Raw genomic sequence first — 24,586 nt, 5'->3', positions numbered from 1 at the left:
TGAATGCTTGTTGGGGGGGCAGAGGCCTGTATGTGGGCCAGGGCATTGACTGTGGTGCAGGGTTGTGTGCTAGGCCCCGAGGGAGATGTGGGTGGCTTTAGCGATGTTTTAGAAAGAGCCCCCAGCAGCTCAGGCAGGGGAACAGCCAGTGCAAAGCCCTGGAGGTGGAATAGCTGAGGGGACATGGGAGGCCTGGCTGGGAGTGGGGAGTGGATGGGGGGATGCAGGAAAGACATTGCAGGCCAAGAATGACTGCTTTAGAGTCACCATACCCCCACTCCTGGTGCCCTCATGGGCACTGCAGGCAGTGGGTGGTCCCCAGGCCTCCACTTCTCAACCATCACAAACCTGGGCAACATCACCACAACCAGGCCTTCCTCAGGATGTTCCCAGCAGGCTAACATAAAGAACAGACTCTTGAGAGGAGGGGACAGGAGTCCCAAACCCAAGGCTGTCACCTGCCACTCCTCAGCCTTACCACTATGACCTACTCTTGGGACCACCCCCTGCCCAAGCTGTCATCTGCTCACTCATTCATTCTGCCCAGCTATTTTTCTGGGCCACAGAGGAAACAAAACAGATCCTGACCTGGTAAAAAGCTGAGGCCAGGAAGAAAACAGATGGAGGAGCTGCTGCCTTCAGAGCCCCCAGGCTGGGGAACAGAGCTGGACTCAGTTACTCTCAGCCAAGTGGGGACAGAGTTAGGCTGAGGTAGTGAGACCACCTGGGAGGGAGAGGAGGAGGAGGAAAGGGTCCTCCACCCAAGATTTTCCCCAGCTGCCATTAACGTTGAATGAATGGGTTGCCCAAGGATAGCCTCCTGGGTGCCAGGGGAAGAGGGCACAGTTTTGAGGACCCCTGAAATAGTCTCCTGCTGTCCCACCATCCTGGCACTGATTTCAGGGTTTAGGACTAAGGCAAGGGCACAGTCCCAAAGAAGGTGGCCTTGCAGCAGACACACCCTGGACGCCTGGAAGCTCTCTCGTCCAATTCTTAGGCACTCACCACTTGCCAGCATCCTGCTTTCCTACCCCAAGGCTCCCCCACCCGGAGCAGACGTGTGAAAAGGTCGCTGAGGGGGGGTGCGGAGTGGAAAGGTGTCCAGTCGCTTTGCAAACTTGTTCCGTCAGCAAGTATGCGTGGAACACAAAGGTTGAGGGGTACCTGGAGTTTGGGGGACTTTATTTTGGGAAGGGGTGGCTAGGACTGTCAAGGACGGGTGTTGTGGCTTGACTAATGTCCTCTCTGACGCGCGGGGCAAAAGGGCGAGTTTCGGGACCCGCCTAGCGCTGCTTGGGGTGGATAGAATGGGGCACATGGAATGAGGGATCTTTAAATGTAGGCGGGGCTTGCGGGGTCGTCGGGGGCGGGGCCAGACGGGCTCAGCCAATCGTCCGCCCCGCCCGCGTCGCACTGCCCCCTCCTCTCCCGGCCCGGGAGGGCGCTTGCCCCCCCACCCCCCGCCCGGGCGGTGCACTGGGCGGCGGGGGATGCTCCCGCTGCCGCCTCCCCCTGCCCCGCCTCCATCGGGCCCTGCGTCCCACCGCCCCTGCACGCCCCCGCCGCGACCCCGGCCCCATCCAGTGGATTCTTGGCCGTATGGGACCCTGTCCCCTCCAGCCTTGTACGTCCGCCCGAACCGAGCCCCGCAGGTACAGGATAGGATGGGAAGGGGCGCCTGGGGAAGGAGGCACGTCTGGGAGGAGACGCGGTTTGAAGCAGGGGACCCGAAGAAGCGGATGTGTGTCTCTGCACTGCCAGGCTAAGTCAAGAGTCTCGGACCCACATCCCGGAGGGGGAGGGTACTGGGTTCTCTTTGGGGGTTGAGTCTCCAAACTCCATAGATGCGGTGGAGGGAGCTCTCAGGGTGGAGGCAGCGACCCAGGACTGACTTGGAAATGGGAGGAAGGAGACCTACACTACTGGCCCCTGGGTCTAGCGGTCAGAGGCACCCCGATAGGGGTCAGGAAGCCCAGATCTCCTTGGACAGAGATGGGGTACCCCGTACGGGGCACTACCCGCTGTCCTGGAGGGCAGCACTAGATATGAGTGCTGGAAGCCAGGGCCAGGTGGGAGAAGCTGATGGAGATGGAGCAGTGTGGAGGGCGCTGGTGGAAGCAGCCTGGGAAGGGCAGGGCAGGCTAGCTGCACTCTTGCTGGATGCTGGATGCTGGATGCTGGATGCTGGCTGCTGGCAGGTTCCTGATGGTTGGCCATGGGGGCAACGTCTGGGGGATCGGGCAGTCAGCCAGCGCCTCACTGCACGGTGCTGAGCAGCCCATGGGGCAGGAGGGCAAGTGCATCCTGTCCACCCTGCAGAGTTAGGGCCCCAAGAGTATTGGAACAGATCCTTCCCCACCCTCCACAGGGACATAAAACCCATGACTTGTCTGAACATCCTGGAAAGTTCCACCATGTGCTGCTCTGGCTGTGGTTCCTGGGAGCACTGTGTTTTTACCCTACCCCCAGCATTTTGCCCTGCAGGGGGCTGTGCCTTAGGGACTGAGGGGACAGGGAGAACCTTCTCCTTGTCCACCTCTGCAGGACAGAGCTTGGCATTGGGCAGTGGCACTGTGGCAGAGTACTCATGGCCCCAAGATTTTCCACATGAGATCTGGTCACCCACCCTGCTGGATGGGCACCAAGATGCCTCTTTACTGAAGAGGCAGCTGAGGAGGTGACTTTGTCCTCACTGGGGTGCTGGAGGCTCCCTCTGGGCAGCCACTGCAACCAACCCGTCATTTGTAAATGGGCTCATTCGAGGGCCATTGGAGTCTGGTTGGGTTTTATTTTGTCTTCCTTTTGGGTGGGAGAGTGTCCTGCTCCCTGCCACCTGCTAACCTTTCTTAACTCCTCAAGAGCCCTCCTGGGTGCCCTCTGTCCCACTTGTCCCACAGGGTCCCCACAGTTCTCATGGGATGGTGTGGAAGGGGGGCTCTGCTCATCACCCTATCCCGGCCTTCAGGGAACAGAGGTCTCATGCTCCAGACACATGGGGCAATTTTGGCCATTCGAGAGTCCCTCAAAACCAAATGCAGCCCAGAGGGTGTTCCTCACCATTTAGAGAAGTTCCTTGGAGAACTTGGGAGATTTGACCCCCCCGAAAACACATCCTTTCATGGATACCCAAACCTCGGCTGGGATTTTAGAGGGGCTGATTCTTTGGGAATCTCTGAGGATCCCAGGGACCTCAGCTTTAGGTCCAGGTTGCCGTGGGTGAGGGGAACATATACCTGGGAAGGGAAAAGGTTTCTTGTCCCCGGGTTGCTCTGGTCCCACTCAGCCTTTAGAAAAGGGCTGCCCTCTTCTGTGGGATTTCGGGCAGACCAATCTGTCATTCTGTTTCCTTGGAGCTCATCGGAGGGTACCCACCAAGGCCTGTGTCCTGAACTCTGGGGCTCCTCAAGGGCAGGGCCAGGCTGGCTCCCTCTCTAGATGGTGGCTTGTCAAGAAAGGGCCAGGCAGATCCTGCCACTCCCCACCCCTTGGCACTGATTTAGTCCCTGCCCTTCCTGGCTGTGTGACCTTGAGCAAGGTATTGAAACTCTCTGAGCTTTGTCTCCTGTCTATCAGATGGGATCAGGGATGCCACCTGCCTCGCCAAGTGGCAGTGGAGATTCAGTGTGATATTGCTGATAAAGGAGTCCACCCACAATAAGCACTAGGTACAAGTTAACGTGACAGGCCCCAGCAATGCCCTCCACCCTCCTGTTCTCACAGAACCTACTTGCCACCTGTCCCCACGCCCCCATCCTCACCCTGCCCACGGCACCTTAGGACTTGGCTGCCAGGCAAGGAGGAGCATGCGGACAAATGGCTGCATTTGGCTTGTGTGTCCAGCGGCTGAGTCACATGCCCAAATTGCATCTTTACTGGTGCATTTCTGAAGGTCATCTGCTGAGCCCCATCCCCTTCTGGTCCTGTCTGCCAGGCCACCTACCTCTCCTGCCTGTGTGCCCAAAGCCCCCGGCAAGGACCGGCACTTTCAGGAGGAATGGTGGGAGGGGAGCCTGGGGTTTTCTGGTCTCCCAGGTGAGGGGAGGGCCTGGGGCTGCTGTGCTGACAAACTCCCGGACCTGCCTGGCAGCCAGTAGGCCTTGGGGTGGTGGGCAGGACTCCAGCCCAGAGGGGGAGAGCACTCAAGTGTTTGTGAGAAGAGAAAGAGACAGACAGATAGCAGGGTCAAGGTCAGCTTTACACACTATGAGGTGCCTAGCCTGCAGGAGGCTAGTCCTTATAAACTGTGAAGTGTCAGGCCGCGGGTGGCCACAGCCTGGTTAATGCGATGGGCAGGATTGGAAAGGGAAGAACGTGCTCTATGACTCATGAGGTCGCTCAGCATCACAGGGATGTTTCCTGCACTTGTGTATGCTGTCACTAGCATCTGTGCACACATTGTGAGTGGGACAGACCCAGTCTGGGGGTCGCCAGACAAGGACACAGTGGTCCTGTGAGGCCTGCGCTGGGTGCTCTGGCAAAGGTTGCCCATGTCCCGCCCAGCAGCATGGCCTATCTTGGCATGTCCTGATGTCACCCCCTGAACACAAAGCACCTGGCACCCCTAGAGTACAGTTTTGGGGCTGGGGAGATGTCCCGTCTGGGCACACAGCTCCCCCTCCCAGGCCCCCAGTTCGTGCCAGGTTGGCCTTTTCAAAGGCCCACCGCCTGCTGTGGCCAGGCTCATTGGGGGAGGCCCAGCCGGGCAGCCTGGTCCAGAATGTGCCCCTTAAGGAGGTAGTCCCTTCACAGCCTGGTGCCTCAGTTTTACCAGCTGTTAAACTGGCCAGATCCCGGGACCCTCTTCTTGGAGGTATTGCAAGGATCCAGGAGAAAACTTATGTGAGGGACAGAGCCTGGTATGTAACAGACGTTTAATGAACATTGGCAGGGCGACAGCGGGTGGCATGCCAGGTTGAGAGAGTAAGCTGGGGTGGGCCTGGCAGGTGACAACCCAGCAGGCCCGACTCCAGACAGGGTCATTGAGGTCTCTCCTCTTGCACATGACCCCCATCATACACCCCTGTGCCAGAGCAGAACCTGAAGATGCTGGGCAATCAGTCTGCTCTTTGGCCTGGTAGGGAAACTGAGGCTGGCCTGGGGTCACAGGGCCAGGCTGAGCATGTCTCACAGGCTGTATAGATTCAATTCTGGAATATTAGGGTTAAGTCCTAGTTTGTCACACCGGTCCCAGAATCCATCTGGAGACCACACACCTCTCTCCACCCAGGCAGGAGGGAGCTATAGCCCCAGCCTCAGTAGCTAATGTCCCCTCGGCCATATCCTACACCGGTGTAAGTGTGTTAAAGCTTTGGAGGGGAGGAACTGGAGGCTCAGTAGAGTGAGGTTGAATTGTCCAAGATCCTGACAGTCAGCCAGAGATGAGCACTGATGGGAATTACTGCCCAACCCTGCACACCTACACAGGCTCTAGTCCTCCCAGACAAACCTGCCGGAAGATTCCATCTCGAGGTGTTTACTGACTATTGGCTGTGTGCTAGCCATTGTCTAGGTGCCTGAAGGCCCAAAACATCAGTGGGAAAATATTGGCAGCAGGGTGTCCCAGGCAAAAGGCATGGCATGTGGACAGGCTCCAAGGCAGCAGTAAGCTGGTTGGGACTGTTAACAGGGAGACCAGTGTGACTGCAAGGGAGCGGCTCCGCAGAGACCGAGTGGGGTGGAGGGTCAGGACTGGGACCACAGACGCCTCCTGGCCTCAGGGAGGTGTCTGCTTTTTGTGCAGTGACACTGTGGGCCATGGGAGAGTTTCAGCAGGGGAGGGGCATAGGCTGACTCGGATATTTCTGGGATGGCAACTGATGTGTCAGCTGCTTTGGGTTCATGGCCTCCCAAGCCTCAGAATGTTCTGGAGTGTTGGTAATAGTCCCTGGCCCTCCGGTCAGTTGGTATGACCATGTCTCCCATGCCCTTGCAGGTCAGCTCGGGAGCCCAGCCACTGAGCCATGCCCGGCCCCAGGTGGCCTGCAGTGAGTCCAACCCCGGCACCCACATAGTCATGAACAACCACAGCCACAGTGGCTGTGGGGGGCGGCCGCTGGGAGGCGGGCCGGGAGCCCTGACCCGAGACCCTCCGGACCCTGAGGCCAGCCGCCCCCTACAGCCCCCACATAGCCCAGGCCTCCAGGTGGTGATTGCCAAAAGCGAGCCAGGCCAGCTTTCACCTGGCAGCCCCCGGGGCCAGCCCCAGGACCAGGAGGAGGAGGAAGATGATGAGGAGGATGAGGCGAGCGGGCAGAGGGGCTCTGGGAAGCCTCCCAACGTGGGCCACCGCCTGGGCCACCGACGGGCACTCTTTGAGAAGCGGAAGCGCCTCAGCGACTATGCCCTCATCTTTGGCATGTTTGGCATCGTTGTCATGGTGACAGAGACGGAGCTGTCCTGGGGGGTCTACACCAAGGTAGGTATGGCCTTTCCCGCTGGTACCTCAGGGAAGCCCCACCCGACACCCCACAGAGGCCCCACCTGGCACACCCGACTCCCTGCCATCCCTCAGGCATAGGGTCAGCGCACACTGGCCGCAGGAGAGGAGGATGGGGATACAGAGCGTCCTGGAGGTGGGAGGTGGGGAGCCCACCTCCTGGAGTGGCAGGAAGGTGGCAGGTGGGGGCAGAGGCTCCAGTCCCTTCTCCTCCCTGCACCCTGGCTAAAGATGGGGAGAGGGCTGCCTTCTGAGACAGGCCTGGGCTGGGGGAGCCCCAGACGAGGCCTGGGAGGGGAGCAGGGAAAGGCCTTTAGCTGCCCGCTGTTGCGGCCAGGTTATGAGCCCGGTTGTGGGTCTACTGGCACTGCCCGAGAGTGTGCGAGGATGGAGAGCTACCAGGGCTGTGTCAGCCCATAAATTGTGCTGTACCCCAACGAGGTGAAGCCTTACAAATGCGACATGCCAGGCCTTGAGGACGTCAGGCCTTAGAAACCATGAAGTTCTCTGCCCGCGTGCAACCAGACCTTCCGAACTCCAAAGTCCTGGACCCATCTTACTGTCAGCCCAGGCCAAGGGAGTAAGGACAGGAGAAGTGCCAAGGTGTGGGAGTCAGAGGGTTGCCCCCCCCCCCACATCGTCCTGCTGTGTGCTCTCTGCACAGGAATCCCTGTACTCGTTTGCACTCAAATGCCTCATCAGCCTCTCCACAGTCATCCTGCTGGGTCTGGTTGTCCTCTACCACGCCCGGGAGATCCAGGTCAGTGCCCAGCCACGCTGGGGTACCCCTTCTCCATGCCCCAGAGCCCCCACACCAGCCACCTGGAAGCCCAGCCCCCTAAACATAAAAGGACCAATAGCCTCCTTGTAGAAAAAGGTCCCCATGAAGATGCATTGTTTAGACCACTCTAAATTTTCCTGGAATACTCGTCTGGGCTTAAATTTTTATCATTTGAGAAAGAAATGGTCACTGAGAGCACAGGGTGGGGAGGGTGGGCCAGGTACTTGGGGCACATGAAGCCCTGTGGTCTTCTGGGATTCCGCTGCTGTGGAAGCCGGCGTTTGAAGTAGCAGCCTGCTTTTGTATTCAGTAGGGCCCCACATTTGGACGACTTATTATATGCCAGGAGTTTGTTCTTTTGGGGCGGGATTAATCAAAGCCAGGCCAGGCTTGAGTCCAGGTCAGGGGGTGTGGGTGGGTATGCCCACAGAGGACAGACATGTCCCGGGTCTGGTGCCAGGTCCTGGGGACACCAAAGGTTGTCAGATCTGGCTCCTCACTTCTGGCCTTTGACCATTGACAGTGTGGCAGGAGATGCGTGTAAGGAAAATCATGCCCGTGTTGCTCTGTGTGCAGATATCTGTGGAGACACCCAGGTCGGGACACACAGGAGGGGCCCTGGCTGTGGCTAGGGGCACCTGAGCTGAAAGGAAGCAGTTCTGAGGGTACAGCCACTAGGGACAATAGTCTGGCAGTTCCTCAGTCAAACACAGAGTTACCATATGACCCAGCAATTCTACTCCTCGGTATAGACCCAGTTTGAGGAACAAACACATCCACGTAAAAACTTGTACACAGATATTCACAGCAGCCCTGTTCACAGTAGTCTAAGTGTGGAAAGGACCCAGATGTCTACCGGCCCAGCAGGTAGAGGCGCAGGAACATGGGGACCGACAACAGCGCGTCTACGCACCTCATCTGCGGCCAGTGCGTAGATGCAGGCCAGCTGTGCCATCCACGTGATGGGTATATGGATAGACAAAATGTGGTCCATTCATATAGTAGAATTGTTATTCACTGTAGTATTAATATGTTACTGTATTTATATATTTTTCATATGTTTGCTATTCAGCTATAAAAAAAGAAGGATTCACTGTATGAGTTTGCTAGGGCTTCTGCCAAGTTGCACAGCTGAGTGGCTTACAGGACAGAAATGTTTTCTCTCCCAGTTCTGGAGGCTGCATGTCCAAGATGAGGGGCCGGCGGGGTTGGTTGCACTGAGGCCTCCCTGCTCGACTTGCAGGCGGCCGCTTTCCTGCTGTGCCCTCACATGGCCTTTCCCCTGTGTGCGCACATTCCTGGCATCTCTTCCTCTTCTTGTAGACACTCGTCCTGTAGAATTAGGGCACTATCTTCATGACATCATTTGATCTTAATTAATTCTTTAAAGGCTCTTCCCCCAAACACTGTCACATTGAGAGTTAGGGCTTCAGCATATGAATGTTGAGGGCATACATTTCAGTCCATAACAACCCACCCTCTGGTCCATCCCCCAAATCCTTGTCCTTCTTCCATGCAAAATGCATTCACTCCATCCCACTGACCCCCAAAGTCTTAACCCATTTCAGCCTCAGCTCTAAGTTCAAAGTCTCATGTGAATGTCTTCGAAGTGAGATGCAGGTGAGACTGAGATAAGATCTTTCCAGCTGTGAACCAGACAAGTCACTGCTTTTCCAAACGCAGTGGTAGTGCTGGCTAGGAAAGTCCTTCTTCTTCTGAAAGGGGAATCCGAAAGAAGAGGAGGGGAATGGGTCCTCAGCAGGTCTCAGAGCTGGCAAGGCAGATCCCATGAGAGCTGAAGGCTCAGGAATAATTCTCTTGGCTCAGAGCTCCACCTTCCAGGCCCAGTGGGGTGGCCGTCTCCCCCTAGGTCCTGGTAGCAGCTTTTTTGTCTGGTTTCTCTCAGTGGGCATGCCGTGTGCAAGGTTCATCTGTGTTGTAGCGTGTGTCAGTGCCTCACTCCTCTTCATAGCTGAGTGAGTGCCGTGGTGCGGCCAGACCACATTGCGGTGTTCATCCACGCACCCTCCGGCGGACACCTGGGCCGTTTCCGCTTAGTCGTGAGCAGCGCTGTGATGGCTGTGCGGTGCAAGGGTCTGTTAGGCTGTCTGTTTTCAGTTCTCTAGTTGCACATCCCACCTAGGATTGGGGTTGCTGGGTCATGCGTCACTCTGTGTTGAACGTTGTGGGGACCACCGGCCCATGTTTAGTTTGAAGTGTGGCCAACCGTGAGATCTCATGAGGCCAACCGTTTTGCCTATGAGGTCGTGTTTGCCATAAAAGTCGAGTGGGAGGGATTTCAGCTCGGGTCTTGCCAGGTGGCCTGGGCGGCCGGAGGCAGATCTGAGAGACCCCCCGCCACCCACCTGCCCTCCGCAGCTGTTCATGGTAGACAATGGGGCGGATGACTGGCGCATCGCCATGACCTGCGAGCGGGTCCTCCTCATCTCCCTGGAGCTGGCCGTGTGTGCCATCCACCCGGTGCCCGGCCACTACCGCTTCACCTGGACGGCGAGGCTGGCCTTCACCTACGCACCGGCTGCAGCCGAGGCTGACGTAGACGTGCTGCTGTCGGTGCCCATGTTCCTGCGCCTCTACCTGCTGGGCCGCGTCATGCTGCTGCACAGCAAGATCTTCACGGACGCCTCCTCCCGCAGCATCGGGGCGCTCAACAAGATCACCTTCAACACGCGGTTCGTCATGAAGACGCTCATGACCATCTGCCCGGGCACCGTGCTGCTGGTCTTCAGCATCTCCTCCTGGATTATTGCTGCTTGGACCGTGCGTGTCTGTGAGAGGTGTGCCTTGACCCCCCCAGCCCCTGACCTGCTGACCCCCATGCCCACCCATGATTTCAGTGATTGAGGACCCCCTCAGCCATCGCTTCTGTGCCCCTGGCCCCAGTGACTCCCATGCCCGCCAAGGATTTCAGTGACCGGGGCCCACCAGTCATCTCTTTCCTCCCCTCCATCTCTCCCTGCCCGTCAGTTCCTGGTCTCATAACCCTGGGCTCCAGCCTTGTGTTCCCAACCACCCCTGGCCCCTACCCTGGCCTGCACTCCTCTGGGACCCCAGCCCCCTCCCTCCAACCTGCCCCCAGGGGACTCATGCTCCTCTTCCAGCCCCTCCACTCTGTGTGCAGCTGACCTCTGACCTCTGGCCCAGGCAGTAGAGGCAGCAGGAACAGGCGTGCCCCCTAGGTGCCCCCTAGGTGCCCCCTAGATGCCCATCTCCCCCCACAATTTAACTTGCTCTCCTTCTCCCCTCCACCTGCCCCGCTGGACTGTAGGGAAAACATGTGAGTCCCACCCTTGGCCGAGCTGTGTGTGCGGAGCTGCTGCCATCGTGCTGCCCAGCAGGAATTTAAGATTAGCTGCCGAGAGGGGAGGGAAAGGGGAGTGAGGCAGGATGGCCAGAACCGGGAGGAGGCCATGGGCGTGGGAGAGCTGGCTGCACAGTGGGGCAGGTAGGGTTGAGCCACGACCAGGACAGTGGGAGGCGGGCCTTTCTCAGGTTCTGTCTGCCTGGTATCCTTGGGGACTTTGTCTCCAAGACATATCAGGGGAAAAGGGCTTATCTCTAGTGTCCTGTTTGGGTGGCTGACCCAGGGTTCTGGAGTCTGGGGTGAAGGAAAACTGGCCCAGTCTTTAAGACCCCTACTTGGGCTTGGTTCTGAGCAGCCCTGGAAGGTGGCAGGCCATCAACCCAACTTACAGATGAGGAAAATGAGGCTCTTAGGAGCAAAGGGACATTCCCAAGGGTCTCGTTCTGATTGTCTCCTGAGGGAGGGCCCTGCTGGGCTGCTCTGGGCCCAGGGATACCTGTCTGGGAGGGGTCTCTTGACTCATGCCCAGTCGGGGAAGGCCCCAGAGGGGATCTGTGTTGAGTAGTGCTATGACTGGGCTTCCTTGGCGGGGGTCCCTGGGCTAGACTTGCCCCCCAAGACCCCAGTCCTCACCCTCTCAAGTCTTCCCATCCCATGGTCTCTACCTCAGCCTGCATGGGGCTCACAAGGCTGAGAGCCCAGCTCTTTTTGTCATTGAAGTTTACCACGAGGTCTCCTTGGACTCCTGATACGCCCCAGTGCCAGTTCCCACAGCCCATCCCCAGCCCCATCGGGGTGGGCTCAGAATCAGGGTCTGGGGAGCAAGAGAGGGATGTCCTTCCTCAGGAATTCCTGAGGTCCAGGCTGGGTCATTTCAGGGGTCACAGGGTGGGGATGGGGAATGGGGCAGGGTGGGGAGCAGCCAATCCTAAATTCTGAGCCCATATTGCTGCTTGAAGCCCCCTTGCCTGCCTCGCTCTGCCCCTGTGGCTCTGTCCCGCCCTCACCCCATCTCCCGCATGCCGCCACTCCCTGGCCCTGGGTGGTCCTGCGTGGCCCTGCAGCGCTCACCCATGGCTAGAGGGGCCCCCTCCCTCCTGCCTCCTGAGTTGGGGGGGCACTTGTATCTCAAGTGCTGGAGGCCAAAGTGGCTTGGGGCTCGGTTACCTCAGTGAAATATGGGGGCCAGTTTCCAGTCCTCTGCACCCAGCAAGAAGCCTGGAAGCCCCACAGTGGGCCAGAGACTCCCAGGCACCAGGCCTGCTGAGGAGGCCTCCATCCCTCCTGTCCCCATGGGGGCTTCCCTTCCATCACCTCCCTGTCTTGGACCCCTGGCCCCAGCCCCATCGGCCTGGAACAGCCTTCCCCCGGCCTGGCCCCACCTCAGCCAGGGGTCCACCCCATTCCTTCATGCCACCTCAGTTGACCTCCCACCTTGAACCTCTTCAGGGGAGGTCTTCACCCACTGGGGTGGGGTTTAGATGGCCTGAGGCCCACTAAGGAGGGGGTCAGTTGGAAAGGGGTCCTCCCAAGCTGAAGGGGGCTCTGCAGGCTGGACAGGGCTAGAGCAGAACCTCAAGCTGCTGCCAGACACTGAGAACCAGCCCCTCCATCCCTCAGCCTGGGTCGACCGTGGGCAGAACCTGTTCATAGTCTGTGTGGTCAGGGTCCCAGTCCAGGCTGAGATGGGGACAAAATAGTGTCATTTGCAAGGCCTTTGGGCCTATCCCTCCCACCTCATCAAAAGTTGAACCCCAAACCTCTCCCCACACTAAGAGAGCTGCCCCCTGCCTCCTTACCCCCAGGTCAACCCCAGGCCTGGGATTGGGGTCATTGGTGCTGCCATTTACATATCGATGTCCCTTCTTCTCCCAAGTCCTAGAGCATGACCCTTCAGCCTCCTGTCTCCTCTAGTAGCCCTCCTCCCTCCTCAGAGCCTCGCTGGCTGGGGAAGTTCTTCCTGGTGTCTGACCTGAATCCTCACCTCCACTCTCCCCCACTTCTGGTGCCCGTGGCCACCCGTGTCAGCGTCTGTCTGTATGTCTGCCTTTGGGAAGGGTATCATGTGGACATGCATGGACACGTGTGGATTACCCTCAACCTGGTCTCCTCTTTGTCCTGTGACCAGGGCCAGTAGGGCAGACTTAGTGAGCAGTAGCTTGGGAGTCGGGCAAAGGAAGGAAGGTGAATGGGAGGCCGGGAAGGATGACATGGCTGCCCTGTGAGGTCTGCCCCGGGAGCTAGCCACTGCTCTGAAATTGCACCTTTATCACTCTGAGCCCTTGGAGTGACCAGCTCCCTGTGGTCAAGGCACTGCCCCGGGGGTGTGATGATGGAGGAAGGACCCTGTGGGCTGACCAGCTCTCCCGGCTCTCCCCAGGTACCACGATAAACAGGAAGTGACCAGCAACTTCCTGGGGGCCATGTGGCTTATCTCCATCACCTTCCTCTCCATCGGCTATGGAGACATGGTGCCACACACCTACTGCGGGAAAGGCGTGTGCCTGCTCACCGGCATCATGGTAAGGGCCGGGGCCCTTGCACACCCCCCGCCAACAGGGAGTTCACCCCATCACCAGCTATGCTGTCAGAGGCGAGCATCTGTCCTTGCAAAACCATGACGCCATCCCCAGCACCACTTCCTTTCCTCCCACAGAAGGAAGAGCCATCTTGCAGGGGCTCAGCCCAGCCCCCTTCTCCATATGTAGACAGTCCCCAGTTGTCACCATCTGCTGAAGCCAAAGCCCAGTAGCTCTGTTCCTCTTTGCCTCTCATTCCCTCCCATTTGGACACAGCTAGGGGTTCACTTCCTCCTGCCTCCCCTGCCAGGGCCACCCTTCTCCCAGCTAAGCTGACATGGCCCCTCGCCTATGACGTGGCATCGTGCACAATGGCCTGTGTGATTCTGTGACAGTGGAAGGAAACTAAGGATCAGCCACAATCCATCACCCCTCCCCCAGCAATTGAACTTCACAAACAAACGAATAAGATCACTTGGATCAGATGAGGGCTTTCAATCCAGAAAACCCTGAGTGAAACGGGAGAGCCGTGTGCCCTTCTCTGGGATGCAGCCCCTTCCAGAAAGTCAGTTTCAAGTCCAGCCCGCAGCTGGCTCCCGGCCCTCGCCCCAGCACACGCACACGTGGTCACGAGTGGGTCTCTCTCAGCTGCTCCGTTCGCTCTCTCCTCTTCCATCTGTGCTCAAGTGTGTCCCCTTCCGGTCACTGCCCCAGAGACTCATCCCCTTCCACTGTCTTCCCACCTGGAGTTTCCCTGTTCTTGAACTTCAAGGCGTGCCACTGGGTCCTCCTCTGGGCCCAGCATATTTTGCTCGACATGGCATCAGTGCTGTTGTGCAGACTTGTCACCTGCACTTTTTCCTTGCTGTGTAGTCCCCGTGCGGGTTTCTAGTGTGTTACTTTGCCCCCAGTCAACAGGGCTTTTCCTAAGAACAGGCTCGTGGGCCCTTCCAAGATCCTTGTCCTGATCAGGAACCTTCAACAGGGTTTGCTCAGAGGGTCACTTTGTGCCCACGCCACCAGCCTGGGCATGTTTGCTTCCAGACCCAACCAGGACACTTTGAGAGTGTCCCCGGCCCATAAATGTTTTCTCCATCCCTAAGGAAGACTGAACTACCGCCCAGCTGCACCCCACCCTGACCCCCAGAGCCCAAGCCAGGGTTTGTGCCTCCTCCCATCCTCTGCTCAGCAACCACGGGAGGAAGCAGCTTGCCGGTGAAGCTCCCGGGACAGCCTCCAGGAGCGGGCAGGAAGCCAACTTCTGGCTCCATCACCGTCCCCTGCCACCTACTTGTTGGTCACTCCTGAGGCTGATGACATTTCCTGTGTGTCCTAGGCTCCCTGCATCAGACTTCTTGGTCACAGACTCTTCCTGCTTCCTCCCTGTTTCCCTCTTGTGTCACTTTCTGCTGCCCCGCCTTACCTGTCTGCCCGCGTCCTCCTTGGGACCTCACTCCTGCTTCTGTCCCTCCAAGTAACCCCCTAAGTGGACAAGGGAGCCCTCTCTGACCTTTTCTAACGTGGGTTTGCCTGCCATTTGGGGCATCCTGGGGAGGGCGGGTGCACCAACCAGGGAGCCCGCATGAGGAGACATCCTTTCCCCCACTTGCCCACTCCTGGGACTGCTGCTTTACCTCTTCCCTTCCGCACGTGCCCCACTGAGGGCTTCTGGCCAGCCCTTCCCTCACGCTTCCTGTCAGCTGATCCCTGCTTCTGCCCCGTCTCTGTCCCTCATGCCCAGATCCTGAGGCCCTGACAGATTCTAAATCCTCCCACCTCCAGGGACACTGGCCCTGAACGTGCCTGCAGACCCTGCTGTTTCCTTCCCTTTCTTATCTCGAGCCTCAGTTCCCCCCTCTACCCAACAGAGTAAGAGTGGTCCTACCTTCCAGGGTTGTTGGGATAAACTAACCTGTGGGACACGCTTTCCAGACACTTGATGGGTACAGTGAGTGGGTCTGGGAGTCAGCGAACTCTGTGCCACAGAAAAAGGAATGCTGATGTGCCTGCCACCCTCCTCCTGCAGGGGGCTGGCTGTACGGCACTCGTGGTGGCTGTGGTGGCCCGGAAACTGGAGCTCACCAAGGCAGAGAAACACGTGCACAACTTCATGATGGACACACAGCTCACCAAGCGGGTAAGGGTGCCAGCCCCCGTCACGGCCACCTCCCCTCCTGATGGACAAGCGCAGACCCGCCCCCTCTTCCTTCTGCACATTCCAGGCACACCCGTGTGCCCACAAGTCACCACAGTGCCCTGTGCATGCCGAGACTGCACCAGGCTCTGCCACTTATGAGAACATCCCTGAGCTGTACACAGAGCTGTGGTGATGGCCATGGGTGTCCACAGCCCAGGCACGGCCCAGCTGTGGGCCATGCGGTGAGAGGCAGGAATTCTGGGGCCAGCTTATAAGCAGGCCTTGGCAGTTTGACCTCTTGGCGCCTCGGTATCCCCATGTATAAAATGGAGAACTGTTCTTTCTCTGGCCCCAGGTTAAAAACGCCGCTGCTAACGTTCTCAGGGAGACGTGGCTCATCTACAAACACACCAGGCTGGTGAAGAAACCAGACCACTCCCGGGTTCGGAAACACCAGCGTAAGTTCCTCCAAGCCATCCATCAGTAAGTCCAGCACCCTTCCCGCTCACGTTTCTGTATCCGCCTGGGGCGGAGGCAGCGTGATCCCCCAAGTCCCTGGGGAGGAAGCCCAGGGTCAGGCCAGATAGCTCAGCATGGCCTCGTCATGGCCCCTCCCATGCTGGGTGGTCAGTGGACTGGAGCCTGCAGCTGCTGTTGGCTGGGACAGTGGGGTGGTCAGAAGGAGACACGTGACGGCCCCGGCACTCACCCAGGGAAATCACCTTTGTAAGCCATGCAGCCCATCCAACATGAATGGTAGGAAGCGTATTTTATTCTCTGGAATAGCCAAATTATTTTATCCCTTAGACACTGAGGCAATTTCCCCTTTTTGCTTTAGCTGCCAGGAAGCTCAGAATTAAATGTGTGGCCTGATCCAGAGCTCATGTGGGACAATTAGAAATTACTTAATTTCCTCTTTTGTCCCTTCATCCCGAGAATTACTTAATTAAGTACTTCTCATCCTTGGCTGTTCATTGGAGTTACCCAAGGGGCTTTTTAAAACCCTACAGGCCACACCCAACACCAGTGACAGTACAGTCTGGGGCGCAGTCTGGGCTTAAGCTTAAGTTCCTCGGGGGAGGCCAGTGTGCAGCCAGAATAGGCAGCTTTTTCTTAAAGGGCCAGATAGTAAATATTTCAGGCTTTGTGGACCAGATGGTCTCTGTCCCTGCTCTGCTCCACTCTTGTAACAGGAAGGCAGTGGAGCTGCATGGGTGTGTCTGTGCTCCAATATTGTCCAGATCAGGCATCTGGCCAGATCTGGTTCATGAGCTACGATATGCCAATTACTGTCCACTAGAAATATCATGTGAACTTCATATACAATTTTAAACTTATTAGTAGTCACATTTTCTAAAGAGAAAAAAAGTAAAATAAATTTAATATGTTCATTTAGTATATCCAAATTATTCTCATTTTAACATGTGATTAAGATACAAAATCATTGAGATACTTTAGAAAGTGTTTTGTACTAAATCTCCTAAGTCCATCGTCTGTTGTACACTGACGGCTCGTTTTGATTCGGGCCGGCCACCTCTCCAGGGCCCAGTAGCCACATGTGGGATGGGTGGAGCAGAACCCCGTCCAGAATTTAAACAGCTCCAAATCCTGTGGGGGTGAGGCACTCAAATTACAGTTGAGGCACATGGCACCTGATTTAAAACAGTAAAAATCATGTTTTAGGTACTTTTCAGAGTCAGCCCCCCTGAAGAGAGATCCCACCTCTCATATTGTGGGAAACCCCCTCACCAGTGGGTTCTCCTGGGTGAACCCGACGGCGCCCCGTCCCCAGAGCCTCCCGGCCAGACTCGGGCTGACCAGCAAGAGCGCGAGATGGACAGCGCTAGGGTCTGGGCCAGTGCGGCGGAAGGCAGCCGAGTCGCCGGGGCGGGGGGTGCTTAGCCCAGAGACCCCAGTGTGAGTGGAGGGTGCAGAGGCTGCACAGAGCGGCAGCCGGCTCCTGGGGTGTCAGGAGTCGAAGGAGAATGACCATTTCCCAGGAGAGAAGCCAGGCCAGGGGAGAAGCAGCTCAGTCAGCTGGACTTTCATTTTTCAGTTCTGTTTAATCGTGTATGTCTCTTTGTAAAAAGCAGCTTTATTGAAATATAATCGACATACAATCAACCGCACCTGTTTACAGTGTACAGTTCGGTGCACATTAACATATGTACACACCCATAAAACTATCACCGCAGTGAAGATAAGGAACAGAGCTATCACCCCAAAAGTTTCCTTACGCTGCTTACCGGCTTTATCTTTTAGCCAGAGAGTTTAGTCCGCTTATGTCTATTGTGTCTCCCATTATAACTGGGTTGGTTTCTAGTGGAAACAGCCCCTGCTTCCCAGGACTTCCAGAGGGCTAAGTGAAATGGGTGCAGTGCTCAGCAGGGGACTGTTCCCTTGCCTGGAACCGTCACTTGGTAACGCGTGGTGTCCACCTGCCCCAACCCCCTGCTCCCTGCCTCTGCTTCCACCATCACCTAAAAACCAGGGGGAGGAACTAGTACCCCATTTCCTCAATCTCACTGTGCCCAGGTGGTTAGTCCTACCTCCTCACAAGACCCGGAGGCCCTTGAGGCAGGAAGTGCTCCTCATTGGCTCTTCCACAGTTGTTAAATGACCACCGGGTCTCCACCTGGCCTCTTCCACCTAACAGCGGGGCCTGGGCAAGTGACCACGCTGCCCCCAACATCTTCTCTGTAAAGTGTTGATGGTGACATGCCTCTTCTCTAGCAATGGGGTATGGATCGAACACGCGTGGGGTGACCCGATGACTGGCTCGTGCCCGACTGCCACATGGTATTTTCCAAATAGAGGAACTGGCATTGTCGTTACCAGCACCTGCAATACGGTCATTTTGTCATTCCACGAGCGTTTCCTGCACCAGCCGGTGTGTGAGACACGGGGGGGGGACTCAGACGCAGCCCTTGCCCCGTGGATGCCCCAGAAAGCTTTCTGAAGAAAATAGGCATGTGAAAATCTGGGGAGAAGGCCCCTGCTCTGTGAGTCGTCTGTGTCCATCTGTTCAGGCAGGACCGTTTTATTCCCCCTTAGACCCTCCTACACCCTTCCCCGCAGGGAAACAGTGGCCCTGTAAGGGCAGGTGATGAAATAACAGCGAGTCTGAACTAGGGCCTGAAGGGTGGGTGGGATCTGCGTAGGAAACTGAGCGGCAAGCAGGCATACCAAGGAGCGCTCACAGGCTGAGAAATGGCAGGGAGGGGGGAACCAGCACAATGCCAGGAGGCCTGGGCTTTGACCCTGAGGCAGCCGTGGCAGGTCCGGAGCTGGAGAGGCCCCCGAGGGGAACGCTGTGTGCACAGCCAGTGGAAGGGAAGAAATGGCCTCAGACGATGCGGACTGGGCAACCCAACCTGTGTTTGGGGAGTGTATGTGTTTCCTAGGCCTGCTGTGCCACAAAGCACCACCAAGTGGGTGGTTTGGAATTACAGAATTTATGATCACTGACCTGGAGGCCAGAAGACCACTGTCAGAGCCAGCAGGACCATGCTCCCTTCGACGGCTCTGGCGGGGATCTGCACCGGGCCTCTCTCTGCTTGCTTCTGACAACCGCAGGCATTCCTTGGCTTGTGGGCGCATCGCTCCACTTCTCCGTTTTCACGTGGCGTGCTTCCCATGTCGTCAGGCCCTCCCTCTGTGTGCGCCTGTGTCCCAGTGTTACCCTCTTCACGAAGACACCAGTCATAGCCAGTTTAGACTCACCCTAACGACTTACCTTAACCTGGTTAAATAAGGCCACGTTCTGAGGTCCTGGGATTAGGACTTAAATACATCTTTTGGGAGAGACACCATCCATCCCATAGAACAGACAGTTTATAGAGAAGCCAGGAATGGCTTCCCCAGGGAAGCCACGTCAGGGCTCCCCAGGAGACTTCTTGGGTTTGGGGGTGCCTGTACTCACACCTGTTTCTCCAGATGGAGGGCGGGGTCTCGGGGGCCCTGGCAGCATCCAGCGTGGGAAGCCCCAAGGACATCCTGAGCATCTGTCACATGTGGGCACACGTGGGCTGAGTTCGAACCAGTGAGGGAGACAGTCCTACCTGGAACCATCTCCCCAGGCCAGTTTAGCTACAGAAGGCATGGGGAGCCAGGGCGAGGACACACACAGGCTGGTCCCCACCCCCTGGGGCCACTGTTAGAGGCCAAGGGCGTGGGAGCTGAGTGGTAGGCACAAGTTCAAGTCCTGCTGGAGTGCTATCAGGCAGTGGCTTTGCCCCCCCCCAGAGCCTCACTTTCCCCCTTAGGAAATATCATAGGTACAGTTTTCTGGACTGAATGTCCCCTCTGGGCCAGGGGCCTGGCACAGGTTGGTGGACAATGGGGTTGCAGAGCAAAGGCAGCTACTTTCATCCAGGCTAGGGCTGCGTGGGCACCGCTCAAGGGAGGGAGCAGTGGATAGACGAGCCTGTGAGGGGCTGGCACTGTCCTCTCAGAGGCCGAGCCCCTCCCCAGAGCAGGGGTGACAGCCCCGTCTGTGCAGGCCCCCAGCCAGTGCCTGGGGTTGGCATGTGGGAGGCGGGCAGCACTGGGCATGAGCTGCCCCAAAGTGCTGAGGTTAAAATTGCCTTGTGATTTCTCTCTGCTCCGCCGGGTCCTGCAGAGCTCAGAAGTAAGTCTCTTCCTGAGGGTCAGAGGTGCATGGGGGTCGTGGGGCAGGGTGCATACTTGGGGCAGCTCCTGGGGGAGGCCGGGCTTATGTCCACCCTGCAGACCAGTGTAGGCTTCACATGGACCTGGGGGACCAAGTTACTGGGACATCCTGAGTCGGGCATGTGACCATGGCCAGATGGTGGGCACCGTGGGTGGTAGCTGAGCTGCCTTCCAGGCCTGCTGCACCCCCAAATCCCACCTCATTTCTCCCTTGCATGTCCCACGTCCTTGGGGGGGGCAGGTGCATGAAGGACCTCCCCCACTACTGCCAATGTTGCCTCCACATAACCCCACCCACCCACCTGTCCCCAGGCTCCGGAGTGTGAAGATCGAGCAGGGGAAGCTGAATGATCAGGCCAACACGCTTGCAGACCTGGCCAAGGTGAGCAAGGTGGGGCCAGGTGGTGCGGCTCCCCTGGACAGTCTCGGCTGGGTGGGTCTCCAGGGAGAAAGGGGACATTCAGTAAGGGGCAGGGTGGGGCTTCTGCGGCGGGAAGGACAGCACTGGTGTTCTCAGTAGGCAGGCAGGTGACACAGGCACGGGGTACAGACCAGGCGGGATGAGCCACCAGGGAACACCAGCCCTGTCTGCAAGGGTCCATCGAGACCAGAGGCCGAGGCTGTGAGAGGGCCTCTGGGAATCTCCACCTGTGTGGAAAGGCTTGCTGTTAACATGGGCAGTAGTTACAGTTTAAAAATTAGCATCTAAGAAAACAGCTTTAAAAAGAACAAATAATTAGTGGGCAAAATTGATGATGTAGTATTTTTGCTATGGACATAAATTCAAATTACAGCATCAACAGAAAGCTAATTCGTACAGCAATTAAACACCTTTCAGGAAATCGGAGTTGATTGCATGAGCTTGGTAAGATCAGTTTGTGTTGTAAATGGATGTTTGTTGGATCTAATAGCAAGTCCTACCCTCTTCCCCAGTTTTTATTCATCCATTAAAAGATGTGTCAGCTACCCAACTTTATTTTATTTTTTAAAAAATTCTATTGATTGATTTGAGAAGGAGAGAGGAACATCGATTTGTTGTTTCACTTATTTACGCCGTCAATGGTGGGTTTCCTGTGTGTGCCCCGAGCAGGGATGGAACCCGCACCATCACCGTATCAGGCCAGACACTCTCACCACCGGAGTCACCAGCCAGGGCGCCACCCACCTAACTTTGGTTAGGTGAGCTCTTAGAGTGTTTTCACACTGTTCTGAACTTGCTCCTACCACTGATGTGTATTTCATAAATAGTTTGTGTGTGAGCTTGGCTGCTTGGTCTCACCCCCTAATCAATTATCAGCATGAGACCAATTTATTAACTTTAGAAGATATTAAGTCCTATACTATTTCACTTATGTCCACCTGATTTTGAACTCACTCTCTTCCTCATTTCAAGAGATTGCAAAACAATTTAATATTAACCTCTATAAATTGAATTTGAAAGGGAACGTTACAGAGAAAAAAAAAACATTCTAGAATCCTGAAGAAATAATTCAGTTGGTAGTAGAAACTAGAATATAACCCTAAGAACATACTAAAATTGTTGGCCAACTAATTTGATGTCATATGAGATATAGCTATAAATATAAAATACCTTGGAAAAAGGTACTAGGAATCATAACTTGAATTATTCATATTATCATTCTTTAGCATAAATTATTGAAATTTGAATTTGTTTTTAATAGTTTATTTATTTACTTTTCGAGAGAGGGGAAGGGAAGGAGAGAGGGAGAGAAACATCAATGTGTGGTTTCCTCTCACATGCCCTGTACTGGGGCCCTGGCCCAAAACCCAGGCACGTGCCCTGACTGGGAATCTAAGCCACGACCCTTTGGTTCACAGGTTGGTGCTCAATCCACATACCAGCCAGGGCGAAATTTGAATTTTTAAGTTATTTAAACCTTGTAACCACGGTGGTGCACCCCTGTCAAAATATATTTCACAAAAGTTTCCTTGAATCAGCCTTTAATTAGACTGGATTATACTTATATTTACATGGGTTTGTGATTTTTTTTAAATTAAACAAGGTTAAGATGTTTCCCAATCTTAAATTTTTATGCTCTCCTTTCCAAGGTTGTTGATTTAATTTGTATCTCTCTCTCTGACAAAAATAAAACGTATATCCTAAGTTTAAAACAATTTTTTAAAAACCTCAGAGAGGGCCAAAATGAACCCTCCCAGGCCTGATTGCCTCCAGACTTTACCCTCTGGCCCTGGGGACTGTGGTTGCCTGAGGCAGGCTGGGGTGAAGGTCAGTGGCCCTGGAAGGAAGGGACTCAGAGGTGCTGGTCCCTCCCGCCCTGGAGTGCGGTCAGCCTACGGTAACAGAAGGAAGGATGGGGGACACGGAGAGAGGCGAAGAGGCTGGGGAAGTCTGCACCTACCATAATAGGTGCCTCACCCTTATCCGTCTACAGCGGAGCAAGGGGTTAGAGGGTGTCCCCGCCCCGCCTCAGCCAGAACTTCGCCTTCAACCCTCCCTACCAAAGCGTGGGAAGGGTGGGGTGTCTAGTCCCGGTGGAACTGGAGTTAAAGACACCGAGCAATGTTCGAGCGCCACCTGATGGCGAGAGTGTGGTCTGCACGCGGTTGTCCCTGCGTGGCCAGCCTCCCCTTCCAGCTTCAACCAGGGTCCATCTGGATAGTAGCAGACCCAGCCCTTGCTGGGGAGCAGCCCTTACGTTGTGGGGAGCAGACTAGGTGGTGGGGACACTGTTGCCTACCATAATAGTAATTGTGGCTGTTGTGTCCCCAGGTCTGTGACTGGGTCAGATCCTCTGGAAAGTCATCTCTCCCTCCAGATCCCTGTCCCATCCCTAGTCTAAAATGCCATGTGGCCAGTTCAACCGCTCACAGCAGCCATGGTCACAGCCACCCTCCCCAGGACATCCTTCGGCCTTTCCCAGGTCTCCTGGTCCCAGGCTGGCATTTAAGCCTGTCTGCCCCCTCACCTACTCTCCCATCATTCCCTGGGGTCCAGCAGGAGACCCGCAGGGCTGGGGGTGTTGTCACAGTTACAACTGTCTCTCTGTGTGCCTGTCCCTTTCTGTCTCACTCAAGCCTCTTATCGCTCCCACCTCTCTGTGTCCGGCAGACCCAGAATGCCATGTACGACCTCATGTCTGAACTGCACGCCCAGCACGAGGACCTTGAGGCCCGCCTGGCTGCACTGGAAAGCCGTCTGGATGCACTAGGCACCTCCCTGCAGGCCTTACCTAGCCTCATCACCCAAGCCATATGCCTGCCCCCACCGCCCCTGCCTCCCCAGTCTGGCCCGCCAGACCAGGCAGTCCGGAGCTCACCATGCCGGTGGCCACCCGTGGCCTCTTCAGACTGTGGGTGACAGCCCCACCCACCACCAGACCCCACAATCTTGGCCATCGTGTGGCCGCCACCTCCTCAGCATCCAGGAAGCCCTGTCCAGTTTTACCTCTTGGAGTACAAGGAGCCAGAGCTGAGAGGGGCTGAGTGGCCCGGAGTCTGTCCCACCCAGACTGGGCAGGGGCAGCTGCTGCCTGCTTCCCCCCTGACTGGAGCTTGGGGAGCCTGGAGCTTCCTCTGGTCGCCCGGCCCCCTGACTCTCCCCAGGCCCGCCGTGGGCTCAGAACAGCAGGGAGAGGGGTCCTTGCCAGTTCTGAATAAAGCAGGACCCATCCAGTTGCTGCCTGTTGTGTGTGGCTGGGGGACACTTGTAATCACAACATGGGACATGGACACCTGGCCTGGGGTCCCAGAATAGACGTGGGAGTCAAAGCGAGCCCGTCTCCATCACTTTTCCTAACCTGGTAGTCTCCCAAGCCTGAGCTTGGTCAGGACACCTCTCTAAGGACATCTGCACCAATCCCACTTGGCATTGACACAGTGACAGCAGAGGACGTGGCCCAGCCCCCATAAGAGGCGTTGGATAATCAGACACCCTTTTGACCAGCTGGCTTTGCTGGAGCACACACTGTGGGCCAAGTACCAGCAAAGCACAGTCCAACGAGGGAGTTGACATGGGCGAGGAGGGCTATTCAGCCTTCACTGGACATGTATGGAGCACCTGCTATATACAGGGAATGTGATACAATGTGAATTATCAGTCTGACTCTTCCCCAGAACCTGACCAGGGTAGAATGGGAAACTGAGGCTCCAAGAAGTGAAGCCACCTGCTTGGGGCTACAGAATGAGGTGGGGGGCATTGAGCCAAGACTCAAGCTTGGGAACCCACAGGCTGCCACGAAGAGCCAGAACTTGGTGGCGGACACTTCATGGGGGCTGGTGCGAGTTGGGGAAGGTACGGCACACTCCTGGGGTTGAAGTGGCTCGTTCGGTGTGGGCTGGAAGGGAAGGTTCTGGACACAAGTAGAATCGGAAAGGTCCTTCCAGGGCTTGGGCTTGGGGTGCTGGGGTCAGCGGGGGTGGTGGGCCCTTGGCAGATGCTGAGCTCTGGGGTGGAGCAGGGTGGGGGATACTGGCCCCTGGGGAGGCTAACTGGTGCCCACCACGGAGCCCAGGCCCTGGCAGCCTCTGATAAGGCCATGGACCACCTGGCTCAAAGAGATAGAAGGGTGTGGAGAGGTGCCCGTGGGCTGCAGTCAGACCTGGGTTCGAGTTGGGACCCTCCCACCACTGGGTGCCTTTGGCAGTGGCTGCCCCTCTGGGGGCCTCTGTTTCCTCCCCTATAAGATCCAGTAATGGCAACAGGGCACAGGGCACAGTGTCCACCCTTGGGCACACC

The 24,586-nt window shown here is 56.5% G+C and overlaps 1 protein-coding gene across 1 annotated transcript; it reads left to right on the top strand.

Moving 5' to 3' along the window:
- Positions 1 to 1,588: 1,588 nt before the first annotated feature.
- Positions 1,589 to 23,471, top strand: KCNN1 (potassium calcium-activated channel subfamily N member 1). The gene is made up of 10 exons (XM_053668150.1): positions 1,589 to 1,652; positions 5,933 to 6,415; positions 7,101 to 7,196; positions 9,597 to 10,015; positions 12,923 to 13,064; positions 15,088 to 15,198; positions 15,554 to 15,681; positions 19,820 to 19,828; positions 20,182 to 20,251; positions 22,961 to 23,471. The coding sequence occupies exons 2-10, from the start codon at positions 6,014 to 6,016 to the stop codon at positions 23,207 to 23,209; spliced, it is 1,626 nt and encodes a 541-aa protein (XP_053524125.1). The 5' UTR covers positions 1,589 to 1,652; positions 5,933 to 6,013; the 3' UTR covers positions 23,210 to 23,471.
- Positions 23,472 to 24,586: the final 1,115 nt, after the last annotated feature.

Source organism: Artibeus jamaicensis, unplaced genomic scaffold, assembly GCF_021234435.1.
Source record: "Artibeus jamaicensis isolate MK-2021 breed Jamaican fruit bat unplaced genomic scaffold, CSHL_Jam_final contig_477, whole genome shotgun sequence".
Lineage (NCBI taxonomy): Eukaryota > Metazoa > Chordata > Mammalia > Chiroptera > Phyllostomidae > Artibeus > Artibeus jamaicensis.
This window is presented reverse-complemented; position numbering and strand designations above follow the sequence as displayed.